The sequence below is a fragment of the Eulemur rufifrons genome, chromosome 24 (assembly GCF_041146395.1).
Source record: "Eulemur rufifrons isolate Redbay chromosome 24, OSU_ERuf_1, whole genome shotgun sequence".
Taxonomy (NCBI): domain Eukaryota; kingdom Metazoa; phylum Chordata; class Mammalia; order Primates; family Lemuridae; genus Eulemur; species Eulemur rufifrons.
In genome coordinates this window covers 4,340,239-4,359,584 of record NC_091006.1, presented here as the reverse complement: position 1 = coordinate 4,359,584, position 19,346 = coordinate 4,340,239, and the positions used below count along the sequence as shown (strand labels likewise).

Genomic DNA, 19,346 nt, shown 5'->3' with positions numbered 1-19,346 from the left:
TAGGGCCAATCTGTCCCTTCCCCAGAGCTGCTCTTCCTATGTCCTCTGACCCCCTCCTCCTTCCTACCCTGCTTTGCTGGACACACCGGGTGCCCAGCGAGCCCCATTTCCCGAACCGCCAGGGAGCAGGGGCGTGGGAGGAGGCCAAACTGCAGGGAGCTGGGCAGGGCCGGCAGGGAGGCCAGGAATAAAGGCACCAGATAGAGGAGACACACACACGCACACACACACACACAGGCCACCAGACCGACAGAGACCTGAACAGACTGGAAGATCGACAGAAACAGAGACAGAGAGAGAGAGAGGGAACTGACCAACTCACGGAGTTAGAATACAAAGACACACAGAGAGAGGGAGAGAAAGAGAAACGGAGAGTTAGACGCCAGCGAGATACCGGGAGAAAGGCAGACCAGACCGAGGGGAGGCCCTAGAAGAGGAGGAGAAGCCAGGGCCGCGCCAGGGAGGATGGAGGGGCGCCCGGCAGAGATGTAGCGGCTGGGCGGGCCGGGCGGGTGGGCAGAGGAGCAGCTGCCTCGGCCGGCCGGGGGTGGGGGCATGGGAGGGACAGGCGTCCTGCTGCTGCTGCTGGCTGGGGTGGGGATGGGGGTGGCCTGGAGACCCCCAAAAGGGAAGTGTCCTCTGCGCTGCTCCTGCTCCAAAGACAGCGCCCTGTGTGAGGGCTCCCCGGACCTGCCCGTGAACTTCTCCCCGACCCTGCTGTCACTGTGAGTGTGGCCCTCTGAGGGCCTGAAGGTGGGGGTTGGAGTCCTGGGACCCCAAGGGTTGGGGCGGGGTGCCGAGGTCCCCAAGTAAACATGGGCCCATCAGGATCTCTGGTGGTGGCCAGCGAAGGATGCCTGGGATTTGGAAGGGAGGAGAGGGGAGACCCCAGGGGCAGCATTGGGGCCTGGAAGGATGGACAGCCAGGGGATGGGCCGAGCACCCCAGGGTCCTTGCTGAGTGAGGAGGGCAAGTGCCAGTCTCTCCTGGGATATAGGGACACACACCCAGGGCAGGGTGGCATGCTAGTGTCTCCTGGACGGCAGGAGGCTCTGGTTTGGGGATGGAGCACCGGATGGTTTTCCCCTCACCCGCCACTGCCCATGTCCCCAGCTCACTCGTCAGGACTGGAGTCACCCAGCTGAAGGCGGGCAGCTTCCTGCGCACGCCGTCACTGCACCTGCTGTGAGTGGGGCCCGGCTGAGCGGGCCACTGGCTCGAGGGAGTGGGAGTCCATGCACACGTACGTGTGTGCGCGAAAGCATCTGTGTTCATGCACATGGGTGTGCCCTGCCCGTGTGGGCGGGGGGTGGGGGCCCAGGTTACAATGTCAGACGGGGACAGTAACTCTGGAAAATGTCTTTCTTGCTCCCGTGCTAGCCTCTTCACGTCCAACGCCTTCTCCGTGATTGAGGACGATGCGTTTGCAGGCCTGTCCCACCTGCAGTACCTGTGAGTGAGGCCAGGGGATGGCAGCAGGTGGGCCCAGGAGGAGAAGGGACCCCTCTGTGGCTCCCAGGGTAGGGGCAGATAGCAGCTGCGGCCCTGGGGAGGTGGCTGGACAAGGGCCCCTCCTGCAGGGGCAAGAGGCCCGGCTCCTGGGGTGGGGTCAGGGCTGCGGATCGGCTGCATGATGTCAGCCTCAGTCTGTTCATTCGTTCTCACCTCTCCGTGCTTCAAGATTCATGAAGGGTCTGGATAACCAGAGCCTATTTCTGGCCCCACCTGACTTCTGGGAGCCCAGCGGGAGTGTGTGCAAAGGAGCCAGAAACAGGAATGTTTCAAATGAACAGGAAACAGCTCCGGGTTCAATGGTAGTGGTGATTCTGGGATAGCGTTGATGGTGGTGCTGATGGTGGGTAGTGTTGGTCTTGGTACTGATGGTGGCAGCGCCGGTGATGACAGGATGACAGTGCTGGTGACATTGGTGTTGATAATAGCAGTGATGGGGATCCTGTTGCTGCTGCCAAAGGGGAGGTGGTGGCATTATTGATAATGATGGAGTGGGGATGATGGCAAAAATGGCGGACCCAGTGGTGATGACTGGAGATATTGACGATGAAGTTTTCGGGGTTGGTGTCAGCGAAGATCATCGGCGTTGTAGGGGTTGTGTGTGTTGATGCTGGTGACGACTGTGGGTGGGATGTTGGGTTTGGTGTTAATGGCGACGTTGTTGGTACCGGGTTGGCAATGACAGTGAGGGTGTCAGTGTCAGTATTTATGAAAACGGTGGCCATAGCAGTGCCAGTGGTGGGAGAAGATGTGAGTCTTGGGCATACAGCCATGCTGGGCTAGTGCTGATGTTTGTGACGACGGTGGCAGTGCTGGTGATGATGGTGGCATGGTATGGTATTGGGGATAGTGACAATTATTGGCCTTGGGGTTGACGACAGTGACAGAGGCGTGGGTGTTGGCATGTGGACACTGGTGTCGGTCGTAAGGGATGATGGTGGAGGTGTTGGTGGTGGCACTGTTCACAGTGAGGCAATGACCACAGGGCCAGGTTCATATTCCCTGGGATTGTTTGAAGTGTTGGGGAGAATCCAGCACATTCTAGAAGCCTGTGGCTTCCATTGGGTGAGCGCCCCCAAGGCCCGTGGGCCTCCCCCTCACCACCTTCCCTCCACAGCTTCATCGAGGACAACGAGATTGGCTCCATCTCCAAGAACGCCCTCAGAGGACTCCGCTCCCTCACACACCTGTGCGTGCCCCCACCGCCCCACGCTCCACGACGTCACCTTGCACTCCAGCCCTCGGAGACACAGGGCACCCTGGCAGCTGGTGACGGTTCCTTCTCTTCCTCCACCAGAAGCCTGGCCAATAACCATCTAGAAGCCCTCCCCAGATTCCTGTTCCGAGGCCTGGAGACCCTGACTCACGTGTGAGGCCCAAGGGGTGGGAGGGGTGGAGGATGCGGGAATGTTTGTGGGGGGAACGGACATCCGTGCCCACCTCCGGCTGGCACGCAGGAGTACGGCTGCAATGGCTCTTACATATCTGTAGCACCACCTGTGGGGCCCCACCCTGACCCTGGCCTGGGAGGGGGCGGGAGCAGAGCCTGCAGCCGGTGGAAGCCGGGTCGCAGCCCCTCCCCGGCCTCTTGCCCCAGGGACCTCCGCGGGAACCTGTTCCAGTGTGACTGCCGTGTCCTCTGGCTGCTGCAGTGGATGCCCACCGTGAACGCCAGCGTGGGGACGGGGGCCTGCGCGGGCCCCGCCGCCCTGGCCCACATGCAGCTCCGCCACCTCGACCCCAAGACGTTCAAGTGCAGAGCCATAGGTGGGGGCTTTCCCGGCGGGGCGGGAGGGCTAGCAGGGGTTCCCAGAAGAAGGCGGGCGAGCAGGGGGCACGGCTGCCAGGACTCAGGAGCTCCCCTCGCCCCCCGACCTGCCATGTCCTGGCTGCGAGACCCTGAGCGAGCCTCAGTTTCCTCATCTGCGAAATGAGGGCAATAAACAGGGACGTAGGATTGCCGTGAGGACTCAACAATGCATCCGCGTGCACAGCGCTGGTGCAGGGCCTGGGGCAGGAGGCCTGTGTAAATTGTTGGTGTAAGATTGACCACTTTGCAAATACTTGTGTGCCAACTATTGTGCTAAGATCTGTTGTGCAGCATCACCTCGCTGACGTTTACTTTCCTTTTGCTTCTCCATAAACACATGTGGATGCTGGGCCTTGGAGAGGGGACAGCATGACGAGGACAGCCTGGGCCCTGTCCTCACAGAGCCCACCACGCAGGGGACTGCCCGGGATAGTTTATCGGGGTGGAGATGGGGAGGGGCAGAGGGGTCGGGCCGGGATGCGGGGAGCCGTGGGGGCTGCGGGAGGCCCAGAGCCAGGGCCACGCGGACCTGGAGGGACAGGAAGGGCTTCCCGAAGGAGTGGACATCTGAGTTCAAGCCAAAGGATCTCGGCACAGATGCTATTAATACGATAATGACAACAATTATTATCTAAGTGTAACACCTGCTTTTGGTCTGTGGGCCTCACAGCACAAGCGGATTTAATTTAGCCGCCACTCTTGATTCAAGTTACTCAGCAAACATTCACTGAAGTCCCCGCTGCAACCAGCCCTGTGAGAGGTGATGGACACATAGTGGTGACAAACACAGCCCTGAGCCCCGGCCTCCTGGGACATACAGTCCTGAAGGTTTGGGGAGACAGACATTAAATAAATATTCCACAAATAAACATACCCTCACATTGTGACAGACGCAGGGAGTGATGAGAGATTAAGGGGAAGTGCTATGGGGAGCCAGAGAAGGCTTCTCTGAAGAGGGGACGTTAGATCTGCATTTAGCTAAGCGAAGAACAGAGGGAAGGGCACTCCAGAGAGAGGGAACAGCCTGCACGATGGCCCTGAGGCAGCATAGAGCCTGCCCTGTTTGAGGCTTAAAAGAAGGCAGGTGTGGCTTTGGGCGAGTGGCCGGAGGGACACAGATGAGGTCAAAGGTGGCAGGGGCCCCACTGTGGCAGAACTTTGAAACCCACAAAGAGGAGTGAAGACTTTATTCTGAGGGCCATGGGGAGCCAGGAAGGGTTTTAAGCAGGAGGTGATCTGATGGCCATTTTTGAAAGATCCCCTTTGGGTGGACATCCTTGGTGGTTTGGCTCATTGCCTCAACCTTGGCACCTAGAAACAGGCCCCGGCACGTAGAGTGACATAGTACACCCGGAGTCAACGCCTGGCTCCACCACTAACAAGCCGGGCAGCCGCGGTACGTGAGTTAGAGCTGAGCTGCTGTAACAGGCCTCAGAATCCCACAGATTACAGGCGGCAAAGTCCAAGGTGAGGGGTCCAGGTGGGCGGGGCAGCCCCGGGCATTGTCCTTATTGCTGAAAGCAGGTTGTGGCACGTCCAGGTGCCAGGTCAAGTCCAGGACAAGCTGTTTTCACACAAGCACATGAGGCGAACACAACAGCCATCGCTTCTGCCCCTGTTCCACCGGGAGCTGGGTCTCGAGTGGCCACACCTAACTGCGGGGGAGGGCACGAGTGAGGTGTGGGGACAGTGTAGCCTCCCGCTGGACAGCTCCAATCCTATTTCCTGGGGGATGGGAAGGATGTATTTTGTTGGACAACGGGCTGCCTTTGCCACTCAGCCTCAGTTTCCCCACCGGTAAAGCGGAGACAATAACAGAATGTATCTCACAGGGATGTTGGGAAGTGAATTAATAAATACGCTGTTTCTAAGGGATTATTTGATGATGCCACACAGCTTGGAAAATAAGGGTTACCGCGTTGCTGTGAGTTAATACAGCTATAGATAAAGATTCCGCCTCTATGTCCCTCCGAGGTGAGCACTGTGGATGGCCCTCGTTTCGGAGATGTGCAAACCGAGGCTCAGCGATGAGGACCCTCGGGGTCCCCTGGGCCTGCCTGACTCTCTTCTGCCACCTCCAGAGCTGTCCTGGTTCCAGACGGTCGGGGAGTCGGCGCTGGGCGTGGAGCCCTTCTCCTACCAGGGGGAGCCCCACGTCGTCCTGGCACAGCCCTTTGCCGGCCGCTGCCTGGTTCTCTCCTGGGACTACAGCCTGCAGCGCTTCCGGCCTGAGGAGGAGCTGTCCGGTGAGCCCCCTCCCCGCCCTCCCGCCTGCCCAGTGGCCTGCCTGGCCGGCTGACCTCCCCCCCCCCACAGCGCCGTCGGTGGTGTCCTGCAAGCCGCTGGCGCTGGGCCCCAGCCTCTTCGTGCTGGCCGCCCGCCTGTGGGGAGGCTCTCAGCTGTGGGCCCGGCCCGGCCCCGGCCTGCGCCTGGCCCCGACGCAGGCACTGGCCCCTCGGCGGCTGCTGCGGCCCAACGACGCCGAGCTCCTGTGGCTGGACGGGCAGCCCTGCTTCGTGGTGGCCGACGCCTCCAAGGCGGGCAGCACCACGCTGCTGTGCCGTGACGGGCCCGGCTTCTATCCGCGCCAGAGCCTGCACGCCTGGCACCGGGACACAGACGCGGAGGCCCTCGAGCTGGATGGCCGGCCCCACCTGCTGCTGGCCTCGGCCTCCCAGCGGCCCGTGCTCTTCCACTGGTTTGGTGGCCGCTTTGAGAGGCGCACGGACATCCCTGAGGCCGAGGATGTCTACGCCACACGCCACTTCCAGGCTGGCGGCGATGTGTTCCTGTGCCTGACACGCTACATCGGGGACTCCATGGTGAGGCTGGGCCTGGTCGGGTGGCGCAGGCTGCAGGGGGGAGCGGGTGGGGGCGCAAGCCCGGCCTGACACTGTGGCCGACTCTGTAGAGACCTGGCTCTTCAGCTGTGGCCCTACCTGCATGCTAGACTCTAAACTGCGGCCCAGCTCACACGGTGACCTTTGTACTATGACCCCACCCCCACACGGACACCCAGACTGTGGCCCCTCCAGACTGGCTGACTCTGAAGCACTCCCCACCCCCCAACACTGACACCAGCCCCGAGATCCCGATTCCACTCCCGGACTCTGGCTCTGTAACTCCGGGCACCCCAGGACTTAACCACAGCCGTGCCCACCCCCACCCTGACACTCCAACCCCCTGCCCGCCCCTCCAGCACTCTCTTTCCTGAGTGAGGGCCAGCCAGGGGAGGGTTCTGAGCCCGGAAGGGCCCTGATCCGACTCAGGTGTTCACCGGGGCTGGGCCAGAGGGGGAGGGAGAGCCGCCGTGCCCACTGCTGACTGAGTCTGTGTGGGGTGTGAGGGGACAGAAGGGACAAGACATCTCCGAGGCTGTGGCCTGAGCCGCTGGGTGGTGCTTTCTTTAGGAAGATGAGAAAGCTGTGGGGGTTCGGGGACCTACAGGCTTCTGTCTCCAAGCTGCTCACGGTCCCCCGGAGCCACCCAGGCCCCCAGGCCCTCACCAGCAGCTGCCCCCGCAGGTCATGCGCTGGGACGGCTCCATGTTTCGCCTGCTGCAGCGACTTCCCTCCCGCGGCGCCCACGTCTTCCAGCCTCTGCTGGTCACCAAGGACCAGCTGGCCATCCTGGGCAGCGACTTTGCCTTCAGCCAGGTTTTCCGCCTCGAGCCTGACAAGGGGCTCCTGGAGCCGCTGCAGGAGCTGGGGCCGCCGGCCTTGGTGGCCCCCCGCGCCTTCGCCCACGTCACCATGGCCGGCAGACACTTCCTCTTCGCCGCTTGCTTCAAGGGCCCCACGCAGATCTACCAGCACCACGAGATCGACCTCAGTGCCTGAGACCCTGGATGCGGCTCGGGCTGCGACTGGCCTCGGGTGCCTTAGGCCTCCGGATGCTTCCGTGGCTGGCCTCCTGGCCAGCTCCTGCGAGATACTGACCACAGGCCAAGGTCGTCAGCCACAGGTCTAGGCCTCAGCCCATGGGACCTTCCAGGCTGCCCTTCGATCTGAAGCAGCGTCTTGGCCGGGGCTGACACCCCCACCCGAGGCAACTTGCAGGCTCAGGCGGGGCCCTGCCCAGAGCTGGAGTGCAGAGTCAGCGCCCTTCCCCTCCCGCTCTCCCTGCTCCCCAGGAAAGTCCTGGGAGGGAGACAGCGCCCCTTGCCCTCCAACCTGGAAAGTGGAGGAGCACCCTCCTCACTGAGGCCTTACTGACGCCACCTCCTGCCGCTGCTCCTGGGCACCCCTGCCGCTGCTGCTGGTGCGGTGCCAGCGCCGCTCCTCCTGCACTTGGGCCGCAAAGGGTGGGACCTGGGGAGGTGTCTCCGGAGCCCCGGGATCCCCTTCCGGATGGGCGACGGGGGCGAGGGCAAAGTGTATGGTTCAATAAATGCTCTGTGCACCGCCTCGCCCTGGTGTCGTGGGCTCACGGGGACAGGGTGTCTGGTGAAGGGCGTGGGGGAGGGGCAGGGCCCCGGAGCAGTGTGGGGCTGTGGGGGAGGCGCCCCGGGAAGCCACTGCCACCGCGGGGGGCCTGAGTGTGGGTTTGTGACTACAGGGGCACCTTGGGGGACGTTTGAGGGATGGAAGAACCTGATTAGGGGAGGGGTTTATTGTGGGTCTCTTTTTGAGGTCATGTCTCCGAGCATTGGAGGAGATATTTTTGGGTGTTTTGAAGAGTTTTGGGCCTTTTATGGGTTGGCTCATGGGGACATTTTCGATGCCTTATTGGGTACTGGGGAGTCTCAAAGGAGTCTGAGTTTTGGAAGTTCTCACAGCATGTGGCCATTGTACATTATTAGAGATATCATGGGGACTTATTTAAAGGTCTCACAGGGACATTTGGGTATTTGAAAAGGTCTCATGAGAAAGTGGGGTCTCGGGGGTACGTGAGAGGGTCCTGGGCCTTCTGTTGCTGTCACAGCTGTCTGAGCACGTCGTCCTGGCACAGGGCCCTACAGCCTGGTTCCCAGGGATGGTCCCATGTCCCCCCTCCAAGTGTCCCAGCACTCCATGTTCTTAGAGCTCTCTCTCACTGTCAAAAGTGCCCCCCGTTTGGCCACTAGAAAACCTTAAATTTAGAGGCGGCAGGGGCCGGCCCCGTGCCTTCCGCCAGGCCTTGGGGGGCAGGCCTGGGGCTCTTCCCGCAGGGAGGTTCGGCTGCCAGCCTCTGTGCCACCCCCAGTGCACGTCCACCTTCTCCTGGCCCCCCAAACCCCGTCCCAACGCACACAGAGAGTCAGGAGGCTGCTTGGGCCAGAGGCAAGACCATTTTAGACGAAAACTTAAACAGAGACCCTCCCGTGAGAGGGAGCGGAGGCCCCAGCAAGGCAGTCTGGGGAAGGAGGGAGACTCCCACCCTGGAGCTCCGGCTCCTGCGCAGAGCCGGGACCTGGGGACAGAGAGAGGCTCTCCACGCTCTTCCGACTGGTCGGTTTCAGCAGTTGCGGGCCGAGCCTGGGAGTGGTGGCAGGGTCAGTTTGCGAGGCTGGGTCGAGTTCTTTCTTTCCAGCGTGTATGTATAGGCACATGCACGCACCCCTCATTCCCGGTGTCCCCTCCGCCTCGCGGTCCCTGTCTTACCTGGAGTGATGAGGGGTGGAGCATCTGCCGAATGCTGACTAGGGAGACATAGGGAGACAAAGGCGGTGAGCTCCCTAACCTGCCCCCATCCGCCCTCTCCCGCAGGACTGGAGGATTCTCAGCTTGCCCAGACACGGCTTCCTGGCTGGTTTTCCATTGTGGGGTTGTACAATCCCAGGGACCAAAGCATTTCAGGATTTGGAGCCCTCTGGGGACTACTAACTATGAATAATAGACCTGAGAAATCTTCATAGCAGGACTGTCCAGGGCAGAGCCTGGAGGCCTGTCCTCTCTCTGCGAGATTCAGCTCTTTTCCCCTGAAAAGCGTCTACCCAACATGAGGCAGGCAAGCCAGAACCAGAACCAGAACCGTCTTACCTGGGCTTCTGGTTGAACTTGCATTTGCATTTTCCGCCTGTTGGGGAGAGGTGAGTGGTCAGGTGAGGGGACCCTGGCCCTGCCCCGCCAGCTCCCACAGGCTCCTGCACTCACTCATGAGGACGATGATTCCGCTGGCGCACAGAACCGCCGCGCAGATGAGCCCGCCGACCTGGAGGCTGTGCCAGTCTAGGGGGAAAGCAGAGGGGACCTCGATGCCGGCCTGGGTCTTCCTCATCCACCCTCCCCAACACCTGGCAAATAAGTCCTGAGCACCGATGATGTGCAGGGTGCGGAAAGAGAAGAGACAAAATCCCAGGCGCTCACATTCTAGTTCACGCATAAGCAAGCTCAGTAGGCTCAAGCGGAGGTAGGGGAGGGGACAGTCAGAGCGCAGCGCGTCTAGAGAGAGTGATCAGGGAAGGCCCCTTTGAGGAGGCTGTGTTTGAGCAGAGGCCCGAAGGAGGCTAGGGAAGGGGCCTTTGGAAGGGAGTGTCCCAGCAGAGGGGTCAGCAAAGGTCCAGGGGCTGCCCGAGTCCGAGTGCGCTGTGTCTGAGCAACACTGAGGCCGGTGTGGCGGGAGGGGAGCGTGGGAGGGCAGGCCAGCAGAAGCTGGAGGCCCGATGAGGATGTTGGTGGAACAGCTCACGGCCACCAGAAGGTCTTCCCAAGTCACACCTTCCCCCAGCAGTTGATTTGAACCAAACAATGGCTTCTTGCGACCTATCCTCATCCCCTACATGTCTAACTCTCTTGCTGCAATAGAACCCTCCTTCCCAAGACCAGGCTGCTGTCTCTTGCTCCTTTAATCCACCGTGTCTACTGCTCAATGCCCCGATCCTAGTGCCCCCGACCCTGCCTCTGTATCGCCCACATCAGACCCTGGCCCAGCCCCGAGTGGGACCCTTGGCATAAAAGAGCAGCGGGGCTGAGGGAGGTGAAGCGGGGCACAAGCTCTCACCATAGTAGAAAGGACTGTTTTTATCTGCAAGGAAAGAAAAAAGAACATGAACTCAGGACAACAGCCGGGGTGCAGGGGTCCCAGGGGAGGAGGTGGGGGTGGGATGGGCGAAGGGGTCCAGTCTGACTCACCTTCCGGATCGTTGGCGTCCAGGGCAGGCAGGCCTGGTGGGGAGAATCGGGAAGTGGGGGACATGGTGACGCTGGCTTAGCAGAGCCCTCGGGCAGGGCCAGTGAAGGCTCGGGGGCCTCGGGGGAGGGTCCCCTGAGGGACAGTGGAAATGTGGACTTGTCCACTCAGCCCGGCACCTTCGGGTCACGGCAGCGTTTTGCCTCCTGAAATAGGGCCTGATCCGGGAGGGTTTGGGCCACCGTCCGGTCCCGTGTCTCCAGACACACACACGGCTAATCCGTGCCTCCTGCAGAACGGGGCACTTTTCTTGGGAAGGGGACAGACGGTTTCAGTTCCAGGGCCCTGTTTCCCCAGATCCAGTCATTCCCACAGCCCGTGTCCCCGGTCCGGCCACGCGTACACCCGCCGGTTCGCCGTTTGCTAGCGAGGCGCCGCTACGCAGTCACATACGCGCCACTTAAAAGTGCAGCTGGACGTCGCTACCCTGCACGGAACCCTGGCCTGCCCGGGTGACGGGCGAAGAGAAACACAGCGAGAAAGCAGAGCACGAGGATCAAACTCGGGTTAGAAGCAGTGGGCTGCTTAGCTCCCGGCCCAATCTCTGTTAAAGGCAAATTAATACTTTTAATGATGTTTAAAGCGCAAACACGCAGGGCTCGGTCTGCACCAGGCACTGTCCTAAGTGCTTTCCAAATAGTAGCTCGTGTAATCCTCTCAACGGCCCCGTGAGTAGGTGCTGGTATTCTCCTCATGTTTACAGGTGGGGAAACCGAGGCACAGAGGGTGTTGGGGACTCGCTCCCAGTTACCTCGCCTCGTAAAGTGTTAGGCAGGTGTTAAAGACACAGCAGCACTGGGCCGAGGCCCGAACTTGGTGTCCTCAGAAGACACACAAGAGAATGGAGAAGACGGTGACTTTCTCGCCATGTGAGCCGCTGCTGTAAGAAGCCCTGTCCTTGTGTCCCTCGAAGTCACTAGTGTGACACTTAAGAACCCACAAGAACATACTGTCCTAAGCGATGCAACATCTCCCCAGGGGAGGCAGAAAAGCACACGAGGGAGACAGGAGGCTTGGCCCCCACCCGGCTGGGGGTTCCTGGCTGGGGGTTCCTGGGGACGAGGCAGCTCAGGGGACAGGCACTCACCTGCCAGGAGGAAGAGCAGGCTCAGGGCGGCCTCCTGCATGTCAGCGCTTGCCTAGAGGGGTCCAGAGGCAGGTCCAGTGTTAGCAGGGCCACTGGCCCACCAGGCCCTGTTTGGTGCCCACCACCTGCCCCCTGCCCCCTGCCCCCAGCCAGGGTGCTCAGTCCCTGGGGCGGGAAGGTGGCGTTGAGACTCGCTGGGCTGAGAGAGGAAGGAGCCTGGAAGTGATGCGGGGGCTGGGCCAGAACTGAGACCTGGCGAGCGAGCGGCTGGAACAACTCACTGGACAGGACTTTAAGCCCCCGAGACCAAGTGAGGGGGGCACTGCCACCTGTTGAATTCACCATACAGATGGGGAAACTGAGGCTCTGAGAGGTGAGAGTAGGTGACCAGGGTGGCCTGGCCAGGAAGCAGGATTTAACCCGGGACTGGCTCCGCAGCCTCTGCTCTAACTCAGGACAGCCGGGGCCCTGGGGTGCTGTGGGAAATGGGGTGTTGGGAGCCAGGTGGCAGGAGGCCCGGTTCTGGGAGCGTCTCCCATGGACAGCTCAGAGCCTGCCCGGCCCTGCCCGACTTTGCAGGCATCGGGCTGGGCACTGCGCTGTGGGGAGGAGACACCTCCAGGCTGGGCTAGGGGGGTTGGTGGGGACAAACTTGGCCTGGCTGCAGCCACAGGCCCATCTCTGCCCCCCAGCCCCAGCCCTGGCCGGCCAGCCCCCTGCTGTTGCTCCCCAGCCCCTGACCCACCCTGGGCCCTGCCAGGCTCCTCCTGGCAGCAGACACTTCCTCTTTCCCGGGTAGGCCTGCCCCACGTGAGGAACGCTTTCTCTCGCCGGCCTGGCATAGCGCTGCCCTCCCGCCACCCTGTGGGCCCTCTCCCTGCACCCTGCGTGACCGCGACAGCAAGAGCTCGCGCTCGCTCCTCTCGCCCTGCGCTGGACACTGTGGAATGGCCTCGCAGATTCGCGCTCATTTCAGCCCCTTCCACCCCTGCGGTCACCCTCAGGTCCTCACTTCACCGATGGCAGAACACAGCTCACAGAGGAGATGGCGCGGTTGGCAACCACCTGTGCAGGTGTTTCCTGAGCGTTTGCGCGGACTCCTCCCCTCCATCTCCCTGTGCCCGGGAATCCTCAGCATCCAGTTAAGTCCAGATGCTGGACTCTTAGTTTGAGCAACCGCCTTTTTGCAGGAAGAGGGCCCATAGCCTCGGGGAGTGTTACGAAGGCATTTGGGACCCACAAGGGTGTCGGGAGGGCTGGAGCGGGCTGGCGGGCAGGGTGGCCTGCCTGTTGTCTAAAGCCACCTCGGGAGACTGTCACCCCATGATGACACTAGTACATGTTATCACTAGCATAACCGCTGAGGCTCACTGAGACATCACCCCACGCCAGACACTTTCTCAGTCTTCACATTTATTCACCGGTATAATCTCAGCAGCTCCATGAAGTTGGCACAATTGTCAGCCCACGTTGCTGTGGCGACCTTGTAACCCCTGCGAATTCAGCGGAAGGCCCTGTGCCCTGCCGCCATGACTGGTGCAGAGACTCACCTCTCAAGCCTCTTTCCACAAGTCCCTCCAGGCCACTCCCGGCCTGTGAGGCCCCCCATCCCCCATTCGCATGACATCACCCAGCGCCAGACACAGGAGGCTGATCGATGGCGTCAGCCTCGGTGGCCTCTGCACGACAGTTTCCAGCTGGCTTTTCCGGAGGCTGCAGGGAGCCGGGAGCTGGGTGGCTGCCCTCACCCCTGGGTGCTCCTGCAGTGCAGGAGGTGGGATGGCTTTGAGAGGGGACAGTCCCACTCTGCTCTCCCCTCTGTTAGGGGTGTGTGGCACGCCCCTCCCCCTCTGTCCCTGAGCCCTCCTAACCAGCTCCCCATTGTATAGCTTCCCCAGACAAGCTCCACGCCCTTTCCCTAGAGGCCTCCAGAACCCACATGCTCCCAAGGCCTGGACACCCCGGATTCACCTGCTCTCACCCCATCTGCCCAGAGGCCCCCAATCCACCTAGATACCCCTGGTCCACTTGGATACCCCCCATCCACCCAGGCACCCCCAGTCCAGACACCTCCCATCTGCCCAGACTCCACCAGTCTTTCCAGACACCCCAACACCACTTGGGGGTCTCACCCTCAGCCCAGCTGGCTCACCCAGTCCCCTGGAGAATGATGGGGGAGGGTCACACGAGGGGAAAGGTTTTCTTTAACCTCCTGCCCCCAGAAAAGGACCTTGAAGGGGGAAGATTCTGGGGTCGCGGAGAGCAGAGCTTCTGTGTGGCAGGGACGGTTGGGGGGGGTGGCAGGGAGAAAGTGGAAGCAGAGCCAAAGCGGGCTTGGCGGGAGGGGGCCCAGCGCTCACCTGTGCAGCTCACCCGCCGGGCAGAGGTTCGGGGAAATCGGGGCTGCCAAGCCAGAGCACAGCCTTTATCCGAAGCTGCCACGCCCTGAGCAAACCTGGGCAGGTAGAGAACAAGTCAGGCTCCCCAAGGCTCAGGGCCTCCCCCACCCCATTCCTGCTCTTAAAGAGACAGCTTCACCCCTCCCCCACCACTGGCACAGAGAGTTCCCTGGGGTCACTGAGGCCAAAGCAGCCCCAGGTGAGGTGCAAGCATAGGGTGGGCTGAAACTTGGCCTCTCGAGTTAACTAGGAGAGGGGCTTCCTCTCATCTCCTGTGCCCAGAAAGGGACCTGGAAGGCGGAAGGTTCTGGGATCCTCAACAGCAGAGCTTCTGTCTTGCAGGGCCCTGGAGGAAGGTGACACACTGGTGGACAACCTGACTTCTTTCACTTGGACGTGTGCTTTGCTTGGAGGAAGGTTTGCTGGCAATTACGGGGGACTCGAAGGCCCCTTCCAGGCCGTATCTTGCTGGTGGCATGGCTTGAGGGTCAGCCAAAGATGCTGGTATGACCAAAGTCGTGAGGTGGGGGCGGGGCAAATGTGGGGAAGAGGCTGGAACAGTGAGTAGGGGTCGGTGGGGGCTGTGGGGCCTTAGACCAGGCCGGAAGCCCCGCCCTGGGAAACTGCGAGCTGGCCCCCAAGCACCAGCCCAGGCTCTCCCCAAGGGTGCAGGAAGCCGGAGGCCTGGGTCGCCGTAGTGGGCGCTGGGCTGGGGGCTGCCTGCCACCCCACTCCAGATGAGGCCCCCTGCTCTGTGCAGCTCCCCTCCCGCCTCCCGCTTCTCTGCCGCCTTCTCCAGGCGTCCCTTCCGCTGGGGTCTGTGAAGGCCCCCCCATGGTCCCAGTTGGGGGTTCCCCCTCCCCTCAATTCCGCCTTCTCAGACAGAGGGACTTTTGTCCAGGGCTGGATGCAGAACAAGGCGCCTTTGAGCAGCTAGAGGAGGATTGGGGTCACAAGGAGGGGCAGGGCCAGAGAGGGGTGGCTCTGTGACGGCCACCAGCTGGACCCAGGCGACCCCCAGCACCACCATCGAGGGGTGGGAGGGGGCCACGGGAGCCAGGCCGGCCTGGGAGAGGGAAAGGGGCTCAGGGGAGGCTCTGCTGGGCCCTGGCCTGAGGGGGCGGGGAGAAGGACCCCCTGCTCCTCACTGGGCAGAGATGGGGCAAGGAACGCCCGCCCAGCACATGCTCTCCTTACGGGGTTCCCTGGGGCAATTTCTCAATCCCAGGCCTTGGACTAGGACAAGGCCCCCTCCTGCCCCATCAAGGCAGGGCCAAGCCCCAGAGGAGCGGAGAGGGCACCCAGGGTGGGGCTCAAAGCAGGAGGCGCAGGGGGAGATAAGAGCAGAGGAAGGGGAGGCCTAGGGGCCAGTCTAGCCAAGGGGGTCTTTGTCTGTGCCGAGAGCATCTCTTCCCCAGACCTGAGGTTGAGTGTCTCTGGGAAGACCCCTTGGTGGTTTGGGGAGTGGAGTGGTGTCTCCCTCTGCTGGTAGTCCTCGGAACTGCAGGCGTCCGAGAGCCCCCGACTTCGGTGGTGCGGGCCAGGCAAGAATCGCGAAGAGGGCAGGACAGGTGTGCAGGACAGGTGTGCAGGACAGGTGTGAGACCGTAAGGCATGGAGGCAAGGGGTAAGCTGGAGAACTATCATCCTGTCTAACAAGACTGGAGCAAGCCCCTGTGGGAGATACGGGGGACTACCCAGGTACCCAGCCAAGGGACGCAGGCAAGGTGGCGGGGAGCTGCGGGATGCTGCCCTAGCGCTGTCGGCTGCGTATCTCCGGAGAGTGGCAGCCACGGCTGCTTCTCAGGCGGGAACCTGGCGGCTGGAGCATGGGTGGAGTGAGCATCACACGCCCTCTTACACCTTTTGAATTTTAAATCCTGAAAATGTACTACCTTTAAAATGTTGAACTGAGGAAATTAAAGGATAGCCTCTCAGCGGTCCCCAGCCTTTTTGACACCAGGGACAGGTTTCGTGGAAGACAGTTTTTCCACGGATGGGGGGTGGGGGGTGTCGCCGCCTTGGCGCCACCTCAGATCATCGGGCTTTGGATTCTCATGGGCAGCGCAGCTGGGACCCCTCGCGCGCGCGGTTTGCAGTGGGACCCCTCGCGGGCGCGGTTTGCAGTGGGACCCCTCGCGCGCGCGGTTTGCAGTGGGACCCCTCGCGCGCGCGGTTTGCAGTGGGGCTCCCGCACCTGCGAGGGTCTGATGGGGGGCGGGGCGGTGATGCAGCGACGGGAGCGGCTGCGGGTGCAGGGGGGCTTCGCTAGCGCACCCTCCGTGCCTCCTGCAGACCCGGCCGGTTTGTGGCCCCAGGTGTTGGGAACTGCAGCTCCACGTGGTTTGAACTAATTGGCACTATATTTCTAACAGATGTCAGAAATCTGAATCTCTATATGGAATTCCCAATATTAAAAGTTGGCTCAGATTTAAAAAAAAATTATGCAGGTCAAACAAAACCCATGTAAGGGCTGGTTTGCGCTGGGGGGCCCACCAGTTAGCGCCTTCTGACAAACTCTGAGTTTGTAATCCCGGTGGTCTTACATTCTGATGAACCCAAAAGGGCTTATACCCAACCCAGGCCAATGATAAATGCTCTCTAGGTTGGCCCTGAACATGCCACATGCAAGCGTGAGTTGGGCTGGGGCAGGGGCTGGGGTTTGTGGCCAGGAGGACTCTGAGACCTCCGTGTGACAGACACGCTGAGACCCTGGCAAAGGGCTGTAGGGAGTGAGACCCTGGCAAAGGGCTGCAGTCACTTGTGCCCTGTTGGGGTCGGGTCTCTTTTGGAGTGAGGCTTCCAGGCTGACTTCACTTTGGTCATATTTTAAATGTGCATATATATAATATATATTTTATACATTAATATATGGATAATGAAAATGTTTGAGAGATTTCCCCTCATTTTGCTTTTGAAGTTATCTGGCCCTGAAGAACCTGTTGCAGCTACGATTGGCCGTGATTTCTCAGTATCCTAGGGATTCCTGCAAAATGAGAAAAACCAAACCTACAGGCAGTTTCTGAATGTCACAGTTTTCAAAAACACCAAATTAAAACACAAAGTCAAAGCCATAGGGTGTTTTATGGTCATTGATTCCAACTTTTATTGATTTTCTTGCTTTTTTCTTTTTAATTATTATGGGTACATTAGAGTTGTGTATCTTTATAGGATTCGTGTGATGTTTTGATACAGGCGTGATGTGAATTAATCACATCGGGGTAATTGGGGTATCCGTCACTCCTATTGGTTTTGTTTCAGGAATATTATTGTCCTTGACTTCAGGCTGTGAATGTTTCTGCAGGCTCCTGGCAGATGCATAGACCCTACGCGGGCCACACTGGGGCGTGGGAGCTGGGGGCACCCAAGGTGAGGGGTGCGGTTGGGCAGGGCCCTGCCTTCCCAGGCGGAGCCTGAGCGGCCAGGCTGATGGGCCGGGGAGGTGTGGTCGCAGCCATACGCCACAGGCCCACTTCCTGGGCAAGATAGGAACACAGAGGCCGGTGCACAGGTGGATGTGGCGTCCTGGGGCTTTGTGGAGCTGCTTCCTGTGGTCTCAGGATGCAGCTCCTGCGAGAGGAGAGCAGGAGCTGGCAGGTGGCCCTGCCCTGCCACCTCGGGGTGGTGTGGCTGTGGGCATGTCACTGCCTGGCTTCCAGGAACCACTCGAGGGCCACACGGGGTGGCAGGGGGTCTACAGGCCCCCTTGACATCTGCCCCCTGTGCTGCTCTGATGTCATCACCCCCCCAGAGAAGCTAGAAATGTAGATTTTTTAGGATGAAATCTCCTGATTTTTAAATGTTGTTAACTGACTTTTGGTTTTCTTAACGCTTTATAGACCAAATAACTAGGGAGGTTCACGTGAGGCCAGGGGTTCAAGAAAAGCCTGGGCAACATAGGGAGTCCCTGCTCTCAAAAATTAAAAAAAAAAAAAAAAAAATTAACCAGGCTCGGTGGCTGTAGTCCCAGCTACTCAGGAGGCTGAGGTGGGAGGATCCCTTGAGGCCAGGAGTTTGAGGCTGCAGTGAGCTACGATTGTGCCACTGCATTGCAGCCTGGGCAATATAGGGAAAGAAAGCAAATGAGACAAACTATTAAGAATTGGTGGGGGCCGGGCGCGGCGGCTCACGCCTATAATCCTAGCACTCTGGGAGGCCGAGGCAGGTGGATCGCTCGAGGTCAGGAGTTCGAGACCAGCCTGAGCAAGAGCGAGACCCCATCTCTACTAAAAATAGAAAGAAATTATCTGGCCAACTAAAAATATATATAGAAAAAATTAGCCGGGCATGGTGGCGCATGCCGGTAGTCCCAGCTACTCGGGAGGCTGAGGCAGTAGGATCGCTTAAGCCAAGGAGTCTGAGGTTGCTGTGAGCTAGGCTGACGCCACGGCACTCACTCTAGCCTGGGCAACAAAGTGAGACTCTGTCTCAACAAAAAAAAAAAAAAAAAAGAATTGGTGAATCTACGTGAAAGACATTTGGGTTCATTGTACTGGTTATGTCACTTTTCTGTAGCTCAAAAAGTTCAAAATAAAAGTTGGAAAAAGATCCATAAAAATGAAAAATTAAAGTTAATGCAAAATAATATAGCATGAGATAAAAAAAATCACTGAAAGAATGGAGGGAAAAGTAAATTTAGACTCGAGTAACCTAAAAGTTAAACAGAATCTAATTGAATTTAAGAGATTATATACTTATGCATATTACCATATATTTTATATCAAATATTTTTTATGTGCATATATGTATATTTTCCCCTTTTAGATAAAAGCCTGTGCTCATTCTGGCCCTCCCACGATGTCTTCCTTTTCCTTTGTCCGGGGTCGGTTTGAGTTCCGTGACCCCTTGGTGCCCAACTCTGTCCCTTCATAGCTGCGGTGAATTAACCCCTCCGGCTGCCCATCCCCGCATGGTGGCGGCCCGAGGCTCTGAGGCTGGCGCTGGGCTGGCGCGCTCCCACCTGGCTGCAGAGGCAGCACGATGAGTCTGCAGTTCTAAGAGCCTGGCTGGCACCCTCGGCCACGGGGAGGCACTGACCCAGCAGCCTGCTGGCAGCCCGGGCCCCTCTCAGCACCCCCCACCTCCCCCTGCACCCAGCGAGCGCCAGCGCCACAGCCCTGTAGGCGCCTGAGTCATTCACGACAACTGCTGACGGTCTCTCTGCTTTCAGCCAACCGTGCTGCGGGCTGCAGGGCTCACTGCCTGCCAGGCGGGTTTTGTTCCTCCTGTTGAGGAAACTGCGCACGGCCACGGCACGTGGGCTCCGTCGCTTTGCGGCAAGTCGCTGGATTAACTAAAGGGCAGAGTCTAGATCCCAACCCAGGTCTCCTCCACAGCCCAAGTGAGTGCGGGGGGTGTGGGTGCCAAAAGACAGCAGCGGATTTGGAGAGGGCGCATGAGTCCAGAGGATCTCTCCAGAACCAACTGC

The 19,346-nt window shown here is 59.8% G+C and overlaps 2 protein-coding genes across 2 annotated transcripts; one reads left to right on the top strand and one right to left on the bottom strand.

The window, feature by feature from the left end:
* Positions 1-555: 555 nt before the first annotated feature.
* LGI4 (leucine rich repeat LGI family member 4) lies at positions 556-7,534 on the top strand. The gene is made up of 9 exons (XM_069457458.1): positions 556-725; positions 1,114-1,185; positions 1,381-1,452; positions 2,630-2,701; positions 2,810-2,881; positions 3,110-3,279; positions 5,404-5,568; positions 5,639-6,144; positions 6,847-7,534. Exons 1-9 carry the CDS (start codon positions 556-558, stop codon positions 7,159-7,161), a joined length of 1,614 nt encoding a protein of 537 aa, XP_069313559.1. The 3' UTR covers positions 7,162-7,534.
* A 1,205-nt stretch (positions 7,535-8,739) lies between these two features.
* On the bottom strand, positions 8,740-13,930 carry FXYD3 (FXYD domain containing ion transport regulator 3). The gene is made up of 8 exons (XM_069457893.1): positions 13,880-13,930; positions 11,520-11,571; positions 10,375-10,407; positions 10,244-10,267; positions 9,397-9,471; positions 9,283-9,319; positions 8,905-8,942; positions 8,740-8,778 (listed from the first exon to the last, which is right to left on the bottom strand). The coding sequence occupies exons 2-8, from the start codon at positions 11,557-11,559 to the stop codon at positions 8,759-8,761; spliced, it is 267 nt and encodes an 88-aa protein (XP_069313994.1). The 5' UTR covers positions 11,560-11,571; positions 13,880-13,930; the 3' UTR covers positions 8,740-8,758.
* Between the last annotated feature and the right edge of the window lie 5,416 nt (positions 13,931-19,346).